The 17,328-nt window shown below is 45.8% G+C and overlaps 1 protein-coding gene across 4 annotated transcripts; it reads left to right on the forward strand.

The window, feature by feature from the left end:
• Positions 1–308: 308 nt before the first annotated feature.
• On the forward strand, positions 309–17,305 carry LOC308468283 (BTB/POZ domain-containing protein KCTD16-like). Of its 4 annotated transcripts, none has more exons than XM_080990376.1 (5): positions 309–1,033; positions 2,893–3,699; positions 11,938–11,994; positions 16,155–16,283; positions 16,660–17,305. In XM_080990376.1, the coding sequence occupies exons 2-5, from the start codon at positions 2,904–2,906 to the stop codon at positions 17,196–17,198; spliced, it is 1,521 nt and encodes a 506-aa protein (XP_080846502.1). In that variant the 5' UTR covers positions 309–1,033; positions 2,893–2,903; the 3' UTR covers positions 17,199–17,305. The 4 variants fall into 4 exon arrangements, with proteins under 4 accessions (XP_080846502.1, XP_080846504.1, XP_080846503.1 ...); XM_080990378.1 differs by having other exon boundaries at positions 309–1,024; XM_080990377.1 differs by lacking the exon at positions 309–1,033 and adding an exon at positions 1,054–1,233.
• The last annotated feature ends 23 nt before the right edge of the window (positions 17,306–17,328 follow it).

The raw sequence follows: 17,328 nt of genomic DNA on the forward strand, positions 1-17,328 counted from the left end.
GTATAAGGATTAATTTATTTTCACTTTTTTGTTATTGTTTGTAAAATTTTAAAAAATGCAATAGACTATTTTGTAAAAAAAAGAAAATAATTTTGCTTTCTAATGAGACGTTAATCCATCAAACGAAAACAATCTTTTATATTCTTTTTCTTTTCCATCTTTTCTTAAATGCATTACTTTATTTTTTATATATGTGGGATTAATTTATTTTCACTTTTTTTGGTTATTGTTTATAAATTAAGAAAAAATGCAATAAATTTTTTATTTTACTTTTTAAAAGAATTTGCTCTCTAATTTTGCTCCCTAAAACAAAAGCGATCCTCCATGGACCATACTATAAAATAAAAAAATCTTGGGAGATGATAAATGGGTGGCCATTCCCATCACCTGAAAGGAAACGATTTCCATGCCCAGGACCCAGATTTTTTAAAATGAAAATCGGATTTTTAAAATGCAAAGAGGTGTTTTTTTAAAAAATATTAAATTGGTTTTTAAAGATTTTTTTGAAAACTGCCATTTGAAGGTGAATTATCCTCTAACGAGACCGCTGATCCCTCAAACAAAAGTGATCCTCCAGACACCGAGCTATAAAATAAATAAAATTTTGTACATCCCTAATCGCTATCCTAAACCCCTATTCCTATCCGTAACCCCAAGTCCTAGCCCAGTTAGCGCGGAGAAAAGCGTGCCGTCAGCGATCGGAGGGGGCGAGGGAGGGGGTTGCCGAGGCTTACAGCGGATAAAAACGGGGCCAGACCCTGCTGGGGGCTAGAGGAGGCGCGCCGGGGTCGCGGGGGCGAGCGCGGAGCGTGGACGTTGCAGGCCGCTAGCCATCTACGCGCCCTCGCCGCTGAGTCGCACGGCGCGCCTCTCCATCCCTCCTGGCTCCCCATTCTGGATGCGCCCAGCTCGGGGGCGGCGCGGGGCTAGCCGCTCCCGTGGGGGGAGGCAAGGAGGGACGAGCAGCGGCGGCGGCGGCAAATCCTAGGCTGCCGCGTGGGCGCGCTCGCTTTGGAGAGGACCGGTAGGAAAGGTGGGACCGGACGCGCGTTTGGCGCATCCAAAAGGAGAGAATTCGGTGGGGGCGGGGGTTGGGGCATATGAACCCAAACCGGTGTGGAGCGGGGGTAGCGGCTCCAGTAGGAGGGGGGCCGAGGCGGGATGAGCACCCGCGGCGGTTCCTAGGGTGCCGCTTGGGCGCGCTCGCTTTGGAGAGGACCAGCCGCTGGCAAGGTGGGAGCGGACGCGCGTTGCTGGGTGGGTGCGGGGCGGCGGCGGAGCATGTTGACCCAAACCGGCGCCCCCTCGGTCTTCCCCAGCTCTTTCCCACGGGGTCTTTTGCACAGCAGGATGCCAGGAACTCTCTGCCCCACAAGTCCTGGGTGGAACCCCGAGTTGTGGGAGCAGTTCCTCGAGGGGGCAAGAAAGAAAGGCACCCCAAGCTCGCCGCCATTCACACGCGCGCTGCACCCTTTCGCCTGCCCGGAGTCTGTGCGCGCGTCAGGGCGTTCCGACGGGTGCGGCCGCATCCTGCGCGAGGAACGAAGCGACCCGAGGGGGGGAGCCGCTTGGGACGCGGCGCAAAATCCCCTCTTCTTGGGAGACTCGGCCCTGTGTAGATCACACGTGACGACGGGACACGTGGCTCTTTTGCAGGCCGGCTCAAGGCGGAGGGCAGGGTGGGGGTGGCTGGGCGCTTAAATCCGCCTGTGCTGAATTATTTTTATTCATAAACTTAATAATGCAAACCCATTGGGCAATAACAAAAGTTCCTTTAGAAACACCATTTACAAAGACTCTTAGTTTACTCTCTAGAAATGTGCTATAACATGAAAGAATAATAGATGATCTATGAGGCAAATGACTAATAATTCTAAATAGCTTTATTAATGTGTAATTAAGTGTTATAACCTGTACAATGCAATTGTAGTTAATACAAGGCAGTTTCCTATTTGGAATAATAATAATTTATCATTTCTACCCTGCCCATCTGGCTGCATATCCCCAGCCACTCTGGGCGGCTTCCAACAAAATATTAAAATACAATAATCTATTAAACATTAAAAGCTTCCCTAAACAAGGCTGCCTTCAGATGTCTCCTAAAAGTCTGGTAGTTTTTTTTTGTTTTTTCCTTTGACATCTGGTGGGTGGGCGTGCCACTACAGAGAAAGCCCTTTGCCTGGATCCCTGTAACTTCGCTTCCCGCAGTGAGGGAACCACCAGAAGGCCCTTGGCGCTGGAATAATAAAATAATAAATAAAATAAATAAACAAACAAAAAGGAATAATAAAAGCCTTTTTTACGGAAAGGTTCGGCCTTTCTGGCATCCTCCGAATATTGACAAGCAGAGTGAGGTTTGATGGCGTTTTTTTATATAGCATCAATATCACCATTGTAGTCCACACTGTTCATGGGGACAGCAGACCTTTGTGTCCTTGTGACACTTAGTGAGTGTAAAATATGGTATTTCTAGTAATATGTCCCATTCATAAATAATGCCAATACTATACACGCCTGTCCATAAAAAAATTATTCAACAGGACTAATTATATTAATGCATCTACCCAATACCTATTCAATTGTATAATTTTATTGCAATTCATTATACTGTATACTGTGTATACAAACAGCACACAAACATGATCTAAATTACAATACTTTTATTTGTTTTTTTATCTTATATTTTGGAAATGTGCATCCAGTTGTTTTTCTTTTAAATTTTTCCGGGGACCCCCCAAGAGAGTGGGGCCCTAAGCTACAGCTTGTTGAGCTTATACATAAATCCAGCACTGGCTGATGGCTGACGCAAATATTCATTTGTTCATTCAAACGGCCTGCGGGTCGCAGCATCTGGCCGCCCTAATGCCTCTTCTCTGGCTGGTTCTTTTTCAGGTGAGTAGGAAATGGCCTTGGCAGACCCCGGCGGTGGCAGTGCCCAACCTGGCTCAGACTTCCCGGAGATTGTGGAGCTGAACGTTGGCGGTCAAGTCTACCTGACTCGCCGCAGCACTCTGCTGAGCGTCCCTAACTCGTTGCTCTGGGAGATGTTCGCCCACAACGGTGCCCGGCCCTTGGCCCGCGACAGCAAGAACCGCGTCTTCGTCGACCGAGATGGCTTCCTCTTCCGCTACATCCTCGACTACATGAGAGACCGGTGCCTCGTGCTGCCGGAAAACTTCCCGGAGAGGGGCCGGCTGCGGCGCGAAGCCGAGTACTTCCAACTCCCTGAGCTGGCCCGGACATTGGCGCCCAAAACCGGCCAGCAGGACTCAGACGAGGAGGGCCAAAGTGACTCCGAGGATCTTTCCCCTGGGCCTGACGCCCTGGGAATCTTGCCTGACGGACAAAGCACAAGGATACCCGGCTTCATCACCATCGCCTACCGGGGCTCATACGCCCTGGGCCGGGATGGCCAGGCAGACACCAAATTTCGCCGGGTGGCAAGGATCACGGTCTGCGGCAAGACAGCACTGGCCAGGGAGGTCTTCGGTGAGGCGCTAAACGAGAGTCGGGACCCCAACCGGGCGCCGGGGTGCTACACGTCCCGCTACTACCTCAAGTTCACATTCCTGGAGCAAGCCTTTGACCGGCTGGCCGGCGCCGGGTTCCAGATGGTGGCCAGCAATTCGACGGGGACCTGCACCGTCGAGCCGGCAGATGGCAAGATCTGGACCTCGTACGCCGAATACGTCTTCTACCGTGAGTGACGCTCCGGCCGAGCCGAACCCAAACACACGCAAAAGCGACCCTCCCTCGATCCTCCCTGTAGAGTGTAGACAAACCAACAAACCCTCTGGCCTCTCCTCCCTCGCTTCCCGAACTGAACCCTCTCTGGAGCCTTCTGAGTAGCGCAACCCTCCTCCCCGGCTTTCTCTGAATCATGGACTTGGACGCTGTGACATGTGGGGAGTGTCTGTGATGATGTATCCATTTTGCCGAGGGGAATTCCCTCGGATCACCAAACCGAGATGCCTGCCAGGAATATAGGAGCAAAACGGTGGTCTTGATTCGAAAGACAGTTGCAACAGGACTCGCACCCCAAACAAAGGGATGCTCCCTCTTTTATCAGTTCTCCCTTTCTCCCCTGGGGAAGCACCATGCACCCATCACAGATACATCATGTATATGTCATGTAAAGGGGGGAAATTCCAGGGTGAGTGACTCCTTGACAGCCTAGCTCACCGGGGCACTTGTGCCCCATGGGTCCATGCGGTCAGTAAAAGGAGGAAGTCCCAGCCCGGTAATTTGGAGCAAAACAGTGATCAGTAGACCATGATTCTTACTGTTGCGCCACAGGTCCCCCCAGGAGTAAGAACCCCGTGCACGGGGCGATGTCAACTTTTAAAACTTCCTTCTTCCCCCCAGAATACAGTGGTACCTTGACTAAAGTCCAGTCTATTATAACTCCGTTTTGGACTAAGTCCAATTGCAACCCGGAAATGACTGCTCCGGGCTGAGTCATTTTTTTGATATAAGTCGGGCCCGGCTGCTGTTTTAGGGGTTGCTTTTCATCATCTGGTTCCTGTTGAGTGTGTTTCGTTTGTTAATTGAGTCCCTCGCTGCTAATCAGAGGCTTCCTGTTGAGTCTGCCAGCTGTTGAGTCTCGAGCACCCAGGCAACACAGAGGTGATATTTGGAAGTTTAGTTTTTGCTAATTTTTTTGCATTTTGGTTTGTGTGGCTTTTTCAGCTTTTTGACTGTGACTTCGTTTTATGGGACTGATCTGTGACTGTGGCTTGTGATTTCGTTTTTGTGACTTGTTTTTGTGACTGTGTGGAACTGGTTGATTGTCTGGCTGCAGAAATGGATAAAAGCCCCCCATCCAAACAATGACTATCATCAGTGCACGTAAGAAAAAAAATGTTAATTTTCTTCATCTACACTACTGTCTTATTTACTTTATAGCACAGTACTTTGATTATTATAGGGACACAAGTGGCGCTGTGGGTTAAACCACAGAGCCTAGGACTTGCCAATCAGAAGGTCAGCAGTTCGAATCCCCGCGACAGGGTGAGCTCCCGTTGCTCGGTCCCTGCACCTGCCAACCTAGCAGTTCGAAAGCACGTCAAAGTGCAAGGAGATAAATAGGTACTGCTCCAGCGGGAAGGTAAACGGCGTTTCCATGCGCTCCTCTGGTTCACCAGAAGTGGCTTACTCATGACCCGGAAGCTGTACACAGGCTCCCTTGGCCAATAAAGCGAGATGAGCGCCGCAACCCCAGAGTCGGCCACGACTGGACCTAGTGGTCAGGGGTCCCTTTACCTTTACCTTTACCTTTACATTGATTATTGCCTTCATTTTATGGATATATGGTCTCAGGCAGTAAAATTCATGTTAAATTGCTGTCTTAGCAGGTGTTTTCCATTGTTTAGAACGGATTAATCCATTTTCAATTACTTTCTATGGGAAAGCATGCTTTGTTTTAAGTCCGCTTCGTTTTAAGACCGGACTTCCGGAATGGATTACGGTCTTAAATCAAAGTACCACTGTACACTTCACATAGCATCGTTGAGACATCATCACGACATCACTAGCACGTCGCAAATGGGGAGGGGTATACGGGGGTAACGCAAGTTCAATATCGTATGCCTTTCCCGACACCCCTTATGTCCAAAGTCTCTTTCGGGGGCCTAATCCCCCGTTTCCGGGGCCAGATGTCGGCATTTCCCAGGGACAGTCTCGGGGTTTACAAATCTGTCCCCGGATTTCATTTCATGTCCCTGGATTTCTATTGTCAGTGTTCTAGATCTATGAATAGGGAATGAATCTTGCGTGATTGGTTCAACTGCACAAGACACATCATACGGGGATTTCTAGTGAGGCAACATGGCGGACGCCACAGGCACCATATCACTACAATAATCCATGAGATATTTTTTATACATGTCCCATTTTCTAATAAAGGTTTGAATCATAGAATCATAGAGTTGGAAGAGACCACAAGGGCCATCGAGTCCAACCCCTTGCCAAGCAGGAAACACCATCAGAGCACTCCTGACATATGGTTGTCAAGCCTTTGCTTAAAGACCTCCAAAGAAGGAGACTCCACCACATGCCTTGGCAGCAAATACCACTGTCAGGAAGTTCTTCTTAATGTTTAGGTGGAATCTTCTTTCTTGTAGTTTGGATCCATTGCTCCGTGTCCGCTTCTCTGGAGCAGCAGAAAACAACCTTTCTCCCTCCTCTATGTGACATCCTTTTATATATTTGAACATGGCTATCATATCACCCCTTAACCTCCTCTTCTCCAGGCTAAACATGCCCAGCTCCCTTAGCCGTTCCTCATAAGGCATCGTTTCCAGGCCTTTGACCATTTTGGTTGCCCTCCTCTGGACACGTTCCAGTTTGTCAGTGTCCTTCTTGAACTGTGGTGCCCAGAACTGGACACAGTACTCCAGGTGAGGTCTGACCAGAGCAGAATACAGTGGCACTATTACTTCCCTTGATCTAGATGCTATACTCCTATTGATGCAGCCCAGAATTGCATTGGCTTTTTTAGCTACCACGTCACACTGTTGGCTCATGTCAAATTTGTGGTCAACCAAGACTCCTAGATCCTTTTCACATGTACTGCTCTCAAGCCAGGTGTCCCCCACCTTGTATTTGTGCCTCTCATTTTTTTTGCCCAAGTGCAATACTTTACATTTCTCCCTGTTAAAATTCATCTTGTTTGTTTTGGCCCAGTTCTCTAATCTGTCAAGGTCGTTTTGAAGTGTGATCCTGTCCTCTGGGGTGTTAGCCACCCCTCCCAGTTTGGTGTCATCTGCAAATTTGATCAGGATGCCCTTGCTTGGTAGGGGGTTGGACTCGATGGCCCTTGTGGTCTCTTCCAACTCTGTGATTCTATGAGTCCATCATCCAAGTCGTTGATAAAGATGTTGAATAAGACCGGGCCCAAGACAGAACCCTGTGGCACCCCACTAGTCACTCTTCTCCAGGATGAAGAGGAACCATTGATGAGCACCCTTTGGGTTCGGTCAGTCAGCCAGTTACAAATCCACTGAGTGGTAGCATAGTCAAGACCGCATTTTACCAGCTTCTTTACAAGAATGTTATGGGGCACCTCGTCAAATGCCTTGCTGAAATCAAGGTAGGCTACATCCACTGCGTTCCCTTCATCTACCAGGCTTGTAATTCTGTCAAAAAACGAGATCAGGTTAGTCTGACATGACTTATTTTTCAGAAATCCATGCTGACTATTGGTGATGACAGCATTCCTTTCTAGGTGCTCACAGACTGTTTGCTTAATGATCTGCTCCAGAATCTTCCCTGGTATTGATGTCAGACTGACTGGGCAGTAATTATTTGGGTCCTCTCTTTTCCCCTTTTTGAAAATAGGGACAACATTTGCCCTCCTCCAGTCTGCCGGGACTTCGCCTGTTCTCCAGGAATTCTCAAAGATGACTGCCAGTGGTTCTGAGATCACATCTGCCAGTTCTTTTAATACTCTTGGATGCAGTTCATCTGGCCCTGGAGACTTGAATACATCTAAACTAGCCAAGTATTCTTGTACTATCTCCTTAGTTATTCTGGGCTGTGTTTCCTCTGCTAAATCATTTGCTCCAAATTCTTCAAGTCGGGCATTGTTTTCTTTATCGGAGAAGACTGAGGCAAAGAAGGCATTGAGGAGTTCAGCCCTTTCTGTGTCCCCTGTTTGCATTTCACCATCTTCTCCTCTGAGTGACCCCACTGTTTCTTTGTTCTTCCTTTTGCTACAAACATACCCATAAAAGCCTTTTTTGTTGCTTTTAACCTCTCTAGCAAGCCTGAGTTCATTCTGTGCTTTAGCTTTTCTGACTTTGTGTCTACACGTGCTGGCTATTTGTTTGAATTCCTCTTTGGTGGTTTCCCCCCTTTTCCATTTTTTGTACACATCCTTTTTTAATCTTAACTCAGTTAAAAGTTCTTTAGATAGCCACCCTGGCTTCTTTAGGCACCTTCCATGTTTCCGTCTCATTGGTATTGCCTGACGTTGTGCTTTTACTATCTCCCTCCTAACAAACTCCCAGCCATCATGAACTCCCTTTCCTTTTAGTATTACTGTCCATGGGATCTCACCCAGCACTTCCCTAAGTTTTATGAAGTCGGGTTTCTTAAAGTCAAGAAATTGAGTCCTAGTATGCTTGGCTGCTCCTTTCCGCTGTATAGTAAACTTCAGAAGAGCATGATCACTCGCGCCTAATGATCCTTCCACTTCTACCCCACTAACCAGGTCATCAACATTGGTTAGGACCAGATCTAAAATGTCTGTTCCTCTTGTTGCTTCTCCTACTTTCTGGACAATGAAGTTGTCTGCAAGGCCAGTGAGGAATCTGTTTGACCTTATGCTCTTGGCTGAGTTTGACATCCAACAAATATCCGGGTAATTGAAGTCCCCCATAACTACTATCTCCCTTCCTTTTGCATGCTTGGCCATCTGTTCCAGGAAGGCATCATCTATGTCCTCCGTTTGGCTTGGGGATCTATAGTAAACTCCCACAATGAGGTCACTGTTATTCTTCTCTCCCTTAATTTTGACCCAAATGCTCTCACTTTGGCTTTGAGGTTCTAAATCTTGGATCTCTTCACAGGTATACACATCCCTGACATATGACGCCACTCCTCCTCCTTTCTTGTCTGGTCTGTTTCTCTGAAATAGATTCTATCCCCCCATTATTACATTCCAATCGTGGGACTTATCCCACCAGGTTTCAGTGATGCCTATTATGTCATATTTAGTTTGCTGTACCAAGAGCTCAAGCTCATCTTGTTTATTTCCCATGCTTTGCGCATTAGTGTACAGACATTGAAGTCCATTAATCATTCCCCCGTGTCTCTTATTTAAGGATTTTTTTCCTCCCACCACTAGGTCTGCGTGCTGTTTGCTCCATTTGGTCAATGACATATGATCATCTTCATCAATTGATAGACTCCTACCTTCAGGAGCACTGTCTCCCTCCCCCACATTAGTCAGTTTAAAGCCCTCCTGATGAGGTTTCTGAGATTTTTGGCAAAAACATTTCTCCCAACCGTTGTGAGGTGCAGCCCATCGCTTGCCAGAAGTCCATCTTCAAGAAACTGCAGTCCGTGATCTAAGAATCCAAACCGTTCCTGTTTACACCATTTGCGAAGCCAGCTGTTCACTTCCACTATTTTTCCCTCTCTCCCTGGGTCACGTCGTTCAACTGGGAGGACAGATGAAATGACAATTTGTGCATTTAATTGCTTCAATTTCCTGCCCAGAGCCTCGTAATCTCTTGTGATCTTCTGGAGGCTATTGCTTGCAGTGTCATTGGTTCCCACATGAACCAAGAGGAAGGGGTATTTGTCAGTGGGTTTTATGATTCCTTGCAGTCGTTCAGTTACATCTTGGATCTTAGCCCCGGGGAGATAGCACACTTCCCGAGACATCTTGTCAGGCCCACAGATCACTGCTTCTGTTCCCCTCAGTAGGGAATCCCCTATCACCACTACATGCCTCCTCTTAGGTTTGGTCGGGGTTCTTCCGTGAGCTGTCCGTTCCAACGTCGCCTGCACATTCCCTGAGGACTGACTTTGCTGCTCGTCTTCATATACCTGATCGAGTGTAATGAGGGAGAGATCCTCAAATGGAGTCTGCTCTTCGTCTTCCATGCTAGGGGAGAGGACCTCAAAGCGATTGTGTATTTCTAAACAATCAGAGCGAACCCTGGGCCTCCTACTTCTTTGAGTCACGTTTCTCCATATATCTGGCTCCTGTGTTGGTGAACTAGCCTCCTTCTCAGGGGAGTCCCCTGTCTCCTCCTTGGTGGAGACGGTGTGCTCTGTTGCTTCCAAGAAGAGCTGCAGCTCTCTAATTCTTTGGAGCGTAGCTACACGTTCCTCCAGTTGCTGGACTTTGTCTTTTAAGAGGGCAATCAACATGCAATTGCTGCAGGTAAAGCTGCCTGCAACCTTTGGCAAGGTGGCAAACATTGCGCAGGAACCGCAGGCGACTGCAGCTGTTCCCTCCCCCTCCATCTTGAGCGTGTCGTTGGGGGTGGCTACAGCGGTCCTCCATCATAAAAAGCGTGAAGACAGGACAAATAACTCCCCCCACAAAAAAACCTAGGTCTCCCCCAATAAACGTTTGAGACTAGCTCCCCTAAATCTAAAAGATGATCAGGGCGGTTTGATCAGGGCGGTTTCACGGTTTCTCTGTTAACTTTGCCTATTATTATTATTGATCATTTCTTTGTTCTAGCACATCTCATAGACAAGTATTATTATCATTATTATTATTATTATTATTATTATTATTAAGATCACTGCTTTGTTCTAGCACGTCTCATAGACAAGTATTCTTATTCTTATTCTTATTCTTATTTATTTTTTATAAGATCTATTATTTGATTGTTGATGTAAACCTCCAAAAGGCATTTTGTACCATCAGGTTTCAACTTCTATCTTCAGTACTTTAATGCTATGGCTAGCGGCTGATGCAAATAAAAGATTGTCCTGATCTGGAAAAAAAATTAAAAAGTAAAACCAGGTTTGTCCATAACAAAAAGGAAAATTGGGATATTTGTTCCATTACATCACGTTCTATCGTCTCTCAACATTTCTTTGTCTAACGCACTATGTATTTCTGTTCTCTCAGTTGAATTTTGACGATAATATCTGATCTTGGATCACAGAAGTTCTTCAAAGGCTGCCACAGACACCATATACCTACAATAATCCATGAGATATTTTTTATACATGCCCCATTTTCTAATAAAGGTTTGATCAGGACAGTTTCTCGGTTTCTCTGTTAACTTTGCCTATTATTATTATTATTATTATTAAAGATCATTGCTTTGTTCTAGCACAAATCATAGACAAGTATTATTATTATTATTATTATTTATTTAATTTCCATACTGCCTGATACCCGAAGGTCTCGGAGTGGTTTGCATAAAATACCAAATGCATAAAATCAAAACGAAACCAACAACCCATTAAAAAAAACCTAGAAGAGCCTGCATTTTTTAAAAGGGTATAGGATGCTAAGAAAGCGCGTGGTCGGCTTGACGCGGCTTTCATCAATTTGATTTTTTAAAAATAATAATAATAATAATATTTATTCAGTTTTCCATTTTCTCCTGGGGATTCCAGGCCCAGACATACCAAAAAAATGCAAAAAGGAATATTCTTGTATGCGATGGAAGCAGCAAGAATATTCATCGCAACGAATTGGAAGGGAGAGAAAATCCCAACAAAATGAGAGTGGCAAAGTAAGTCGTTGGAGTTTGCAAAAATGACAAAAACAGAGGTAATACTGAGATTTATTAAAAAATGGGACGTGTTCAGAAAACTAGAGGATTATTGCAGTAAGATGACATCAGCGGCAATGTTCGAACAACTGTGTTTGGATGTGCAAATATAGGAGAATATAACATTGGCAAAGATTATTAAAAAGAAAATAGAGATAATTTTTTGTTGTCTATTTTTTAAGACGGATAACTTTGATTTTTTGCCTTTTTTTGAAGTTTGAAAAAGCAATCTAAAAAGGGAGAAAATAGAGATTAATAGTTTATCAGATCAGGAAATACATGGTGAGGTGGCAGGAGGTCCTAGGAATTTAACAAGAATGGATTGAGCAAATATTGATATTCTTTGGTATTTTCGTTTGGGGTTTTCATACACTTTTCTTTAATTTCCCCAGAGGGGTTGGGGAAACCTAGGCAGATGGGCAGTGTAGAAATAATAAATTACATTATTATTATTATTATTATTATTATTATTATTATTATTTCCAATAAAGCATTTAATACAAGAAGAAGAAGATACCAGTGTGTTTCAAAACAGCAACAGGAATTCCTAAAATCACTATCCAGCCTTTATTTAAATAATAGCAGCCGGCTGGAACTGAAATGGGAGATTGTTATGTTATGAGATTGATCTTCTCTAAAGCTGCCATTTGCTGATTACTTTCTCTCCCTTTCTTCCTTCCTCCAGGTCCTCCAGCTTGTCAGGATTCCCAAAAGGTGTCAGGAGAACACCCCCATTTCCCAGGTAAGAAGAGTTCCACTTTCTCTTTCTCTTTCTCTCAAGTCTCTATAAAAAGTGCAAGCCAGATTCTTTCTTTCTTTCTCTCTCTGTTGCTCTCTCCGTGTCTTTCTTTCTTTCTTTCTTTCTTTCTTTCTCTCTCTCTCTCTCTTTCTTTCTTAGAACCCTCAGACTTCTTCCCTTCTTTCCTTCACGAGTTCTTACCATATCCCACAATTAACTGCATCTCCGCATTTTCCAAATAATTATACAAATCACATATAAAGATAGAATAAAATTTGACATAACAAGCACCTTCACATTCCTGCCAGCGGTTTTAAATGTGTACAGTGATCTTTTCAATTAAGGAAAAATCTGGCTTAAAAGAGATGTAGAGCTGGGCCTTGTGTTCAACCCGCCAAGTGTTTTTAGTAGGTCATTCCAGCTTCTCTGGGGCCACTTCTTCTCCTGCCTTCCCATAATCCTATTAGCCTGAGAGAAGGGACTGAGCTATAAGAGGAAAAAAGCCCCTCTCTTAGCAGCCCCGCCGACAGCTTGAGATTTTAAATCTTTAAATCTTTAAATCAGTCGCTCACATCAGGATAGCTCCTTCGGCCTGCTGACGAGCTGCTGGAGAATAATAATAATAATAACCCTATCCCTAATGTTGTTGGTGTTTAGTCGTTTAGTCGTGTCCGACTCTTCGTGACCCCATGGACCAGAGCACGCCAGGCACTTCTGTCTTCCACTGCCTCCCGCAGTCTGCTCAAACTCATGCTGGTAGCCTCAAGAACACTATCCAACCATCTCGTCCTCTGTCGTCCCCTTCTTCTTGTGCCCTCCATCTTTCCCAACATCAGGGTCTTTTCCAGGGAGTCTTCTATTCTCATGAGGTGGCCAAAGTATTGGAGCCTCAGCTTCACGATCTGTCCTTCCAGTGAGCACTCAGGGCTGATTTCCTGAAGAATGGATAGGTTGGATCTTCTTGCAGTCCATGAGACTCTCAAGAGTCTCCTCCAGCACCATAATTCAAAAGCATCAATTCTTTGGCGATCAGCCTTCTTTATGGTCCAGCTTTCACTTCCATACATCACTACAGGGAAAACCATAGCTTGTACTATACGGACCTTTGTTGGCAAGGTGATGTCTCTACTTTTTAAGATGCTGTCTAAGTTTGACATTGCTTTTCTCCCAAGAAGCAGGCGTCTTTTAGTTTCGTGGCTGCTGTCACCATCTGCAGTGATCATGGAGCCCAAGAAAGTAAAATCTATCACTGCCTCCATTTCTTCCCCTTCTATTTGCCAGGAGGTGATGGGACCAGTTGCCATGATCTTCGTTTTTTTGATGTTGAGCTTCAGACCATATTTTGCGCTCTCCTCTTTCACCCTCATTAAGAGGTTCTTTAATTCCTCCTCACTTTCTGCCATCAAGGTTGTGTCATCTGCATATCTGAGGTTGTTGATATTTCTTCCGGCAATCTTAATTCCCGCTAGGGATTCATCCAGCCCAGCCTTTCGCATGATGAATTCTGCATATAAGTTAAATAAGCAGGGAGACAATATACAGCCTTGCCGTACTCCTTTCCCAATTTTGAGCCAATCAGTTGTTCCATATCCAGTTCTAACTGTAGCTTCTTGTCGCACATAGAGATTTCTCAGGAGACAGATGAGGTGATCAGGCACTCCCATTTCTTTAAGAACTTGCCATAGTTTGCTGTGGTCGACCCAGTCAAAGGCTTTTGCATAGTCAATGAAGCAGAAGTAGATGTCTTTCTGGAACTCTCTAGCTTTCTCCATAATCCAGCGCATGTTTGCAATTTGGTCTCTGGTTCCTCTGCCTCTTCTAAATCCAGCTTGCACTTCTGGGAGTTCTCGGTCCACATACTGCTTGAGCCTTCCTTGTAGAATTTTAAGCATAACCTTGCTAGCTTGTGAAATGAGTGCAATTGTGTGGTATTTGGAGCATTCTTTGGCACTGCCCTTCTTTGGGATTGGGATGTAGACTGATCTTCTCCAATCCTCTGGCCACTGCTGAGTTTTCCAAACTTGCTGGCATATTGAGTGTAGCACCTTAACGGCATCATCTTTTAAAATTTTAAATAGTTCAGCTGGAATACCATCACTTCCACTGGCCTTGTTATTTGCAGTGCTTTCTAAGGCCCATTTGACTTCACTCTCCAGGATGTCTGGCTCAGAGTCAGCAACCACACTACCTGGGGTGTACGAGCCATCCATATCCTTCTGGTATAATTCCTCTGTGTATTCTTGCCACCTCTTCTTGATGTCTTCTGCCTCTGTTAGGTCCTTACCACTTTTGTCCTTTATTATGGTAATCTTTGTACGAAATGTTCCTTTCATATCTCCAATTTTCTTGAACAGATCTCTGGTTCTTCCCATTCTGTTGTTTTCCTCTATTTCTTTGCATTGCTTGTTTAAGAAGGCCTTCTTGTCTCTCATTGCTATTTTTTGGAAATTTGCATTCACTTTCCTGTATCTTTCACTATCTCCCTCGCATTTTGCTTGCCTTCTCTCCCCTGCTATTTGTAAGGCCTCATTGGACAGCCACTTTGCTTTCTTGCATTTCTTTTTCATTGGGATGGTTTTCGTTGCTGCCTCCTGTATAATGTTGCGAGCCTCCACCCATAGTTCTTCAGGCACTCTGTCCAGCAAATCTAAATCCTTAAACCTGTTCCTCACTTCCACTGTGTATTCATAAGGGATTTGGTTTAGATTGTATCTTACCGGCCCAGTGGTTTTTCCTACTTTCTTCAGTTTAAGCTTGAATTTTGCTCTAAGAAGCTGATGATCTGAGCCACAGTCAGCTCCAGGTCTTGTTTTTGCTGACTGTGTAGAGCTTCTCCATCTTTGGCTGCAGAGAATATAATCAATCTGATTTCGATGCTGCCCATCTGGTGATGTCCATGTGTAGAGTCGTCTCTTGTGTTGTTGGAAAAGAGTGTTTGTGATGACCAGCTTGTTCTCTTGACAGAACTCTATTAGTCTTTCTCCTGCTTCATTTTGATCTCCAAGGCCAAACTTGCCAGTTGTTCCTTTTATCTCTTGATTCCATACTTTAGCATTCCAATCCCCTATAATGAGAAGAACATCCTTCTTTGGTGTCACTTCTATAAGGTCTTGTAAGTCTTCATAGAACTGGTCAATTTCAGTTTCTTCAGCACCAGTAGTTGGTGCATAAACTTGGATTACTGTGATGTTAAAAGGTCTGCCTTGGATTCGTATCGAGATCATTCTATCATTTTTGAGATTGTATCCCAGTACAGCTTTCGCCACTCTTTTGTTGACTATGAGGGCCACTCCATTTCTTTTACGGGTTTCTTGCCCACAGTAGTAGATATGATAGTCATCCGAACTGAATTCGCCCATTCCCGTCCATTTTAGTTCACTGATGCCCAGGATGTCAATATTTATTCTTGCCATCTCATTTTTGACCACATCCAACTTACCCAGGTTCATGGTTCTTACATTCCAGGTTCCTATGCAATATTTTTCTTTACAGCATTGGACTTTCCTTTCGCTTCCAGGCATATCCGCAACTGAGTGTCCTTTCGGCTTTAGCCCAGCCGCTTCATCAGCTCTGGATCTACTTGTACTTGTCCTCCGCTCTTCCCCAGTAGCATGTTGGACGCCTTCCGACCTGAGGGGCTCATCTTCCAGCGTCATAACTTTTATATGCCTGTTGTCTTTGTCCATGGAGTTTTCTTGTCAGGGATACTGGAGTGGCTTGCTGGTTCCTGCTCCAGGTGGATCACGTTTGGCCAAAACTCTCCACTATGACCTGTTCATCTTGGGTGCCCTCCTTGGCATAGTTCATAGCTTCTCTGAGTTGTTCAAGCCCCTTCGCCACGGCAAGGCAGTGATCCCTGAAGGGGCTATCCCTAATACCTGTCCCTAACTCCTATCCCTATCTCTAACCCTTATCCCTAACAACAACAACAACAACAACAACAACAACAATCTACCCTGGTTGGTCCCTGCCAGTTTTGATATTGGATTGTAGATCGCAGCCGACTTCAAGTTGGACATGCCTGGATATGACGATTGTTGGTTACATGTATTTTCAGCAACTTGGAAATAAAGTTGGGGAGGGAGAGGCTCGTCTTAGTCCTCTCTCTCTCAGTAGTAGTAGTAGTAGTAGTAATTTATTATTATTTATACCCCCCCCCCCAGGAAGCCTCTGGCTCAGCGTGGCGCCTTCTGCAGCACCGGTGGGACCAGAGAAGGACGTCCGGAAAAGCCTCGCTTCTTCCTCTGAGCCCATTTTGGACCTCCGGACAGATGCGGCATCCGTGCTTCCAGGTGAGATGCTCAAGAAAATCACCCTTTTACGGTTTAAATTGGGAGAAATAAACGCAGTAGACGGACAAAAGATTCTCAAGAGGAGGAAATCACATGGCGGGAAGCTGGTTACAGGTGCGTTTGAATATCTGAAGTTCAAGGCTTCCAGCTAAGACCCATGGGATGCCCTCCTCAAAAAATAAAGATGCGCCAGTCTTGGGCATAAGGAACAGTGAGAAGCTAAAGCCCTCCCCTGCTGGGACTGAAGGCAGGCTGGAGGCTGGGGGTTACAAAGAAGTAGGAGGAGTGGGTTGACCCCATATTCATCATTATTATTTACTCATCTCTTCTTCTCCTCCTCCTTCTCCTGCTTCTTCCTCTTCCTTCTCTCCTCCAGCGTCCACCATCCCCACCAGCACCACACCAACCGCCCCGCCAACTGCCACGGAGCACCCCCCCACCGCCACCCTCAAAAGATCCCCCGTGCTCCCAGCCGGGGCCACCACCGAACTGGCCCCACCAGACCTACCCCAGAGCTCCAAGGAGGCCACCCAGGAGAGACCTTTCTCTTCCGCCAACTTCTCCCCCGACCCAGATCCGGCTTTGCTCCCTCCTCCGGATCAAGACCCCCTCCCGGAAACCAGGGGATCTTGGGGGTCCTTGCCGTGGCCGGAGGCCCCTGAAGAGTGCGGCCCGCCCCGGCCCACCACCTTGGACTTCTCCAAGCCTCTCCAGAAGCTGGAGGAGGCGAAGCAGGTGGGCGTTGAGGAGAACGGGCTGGAGCGTGGCCCGCCGCCTCCCGGCGAAGAGAGGAAGGCTCTGCAGTTGGAGCTGGGCAAATGCATTGAGGACTTTCGGAGAATCCGAGTGCCCGCCTCATTCCCCAACAAGAAACGGGCGTGGCAAAGCGAGCTGCTCCAGAAATACCAGCTCTGAGGGACTCTCGTGGATCCATCAAACGGAAGCAATCATCAATGGACCATACTATAAAATAAAGGAGACAGTTGTAGATGAGAAAAATAAAAATGGATTTCCCCCCCTGACCTGCAGTGGTGATAGTCGTTGT

This window comes from Podarcis pityusensis, assembly GCF_964106645.2.
Source record: "Podarcis pityusensis genome assembly, chromosome: Z".
Classification (NCBI taxonomy): domain Eukaryota; kingdom Metazoa; phylum Chordata; class Lepidosauria; order Squamata; family Lacertidae; genus Podarcis; species Podarcis pityusensis.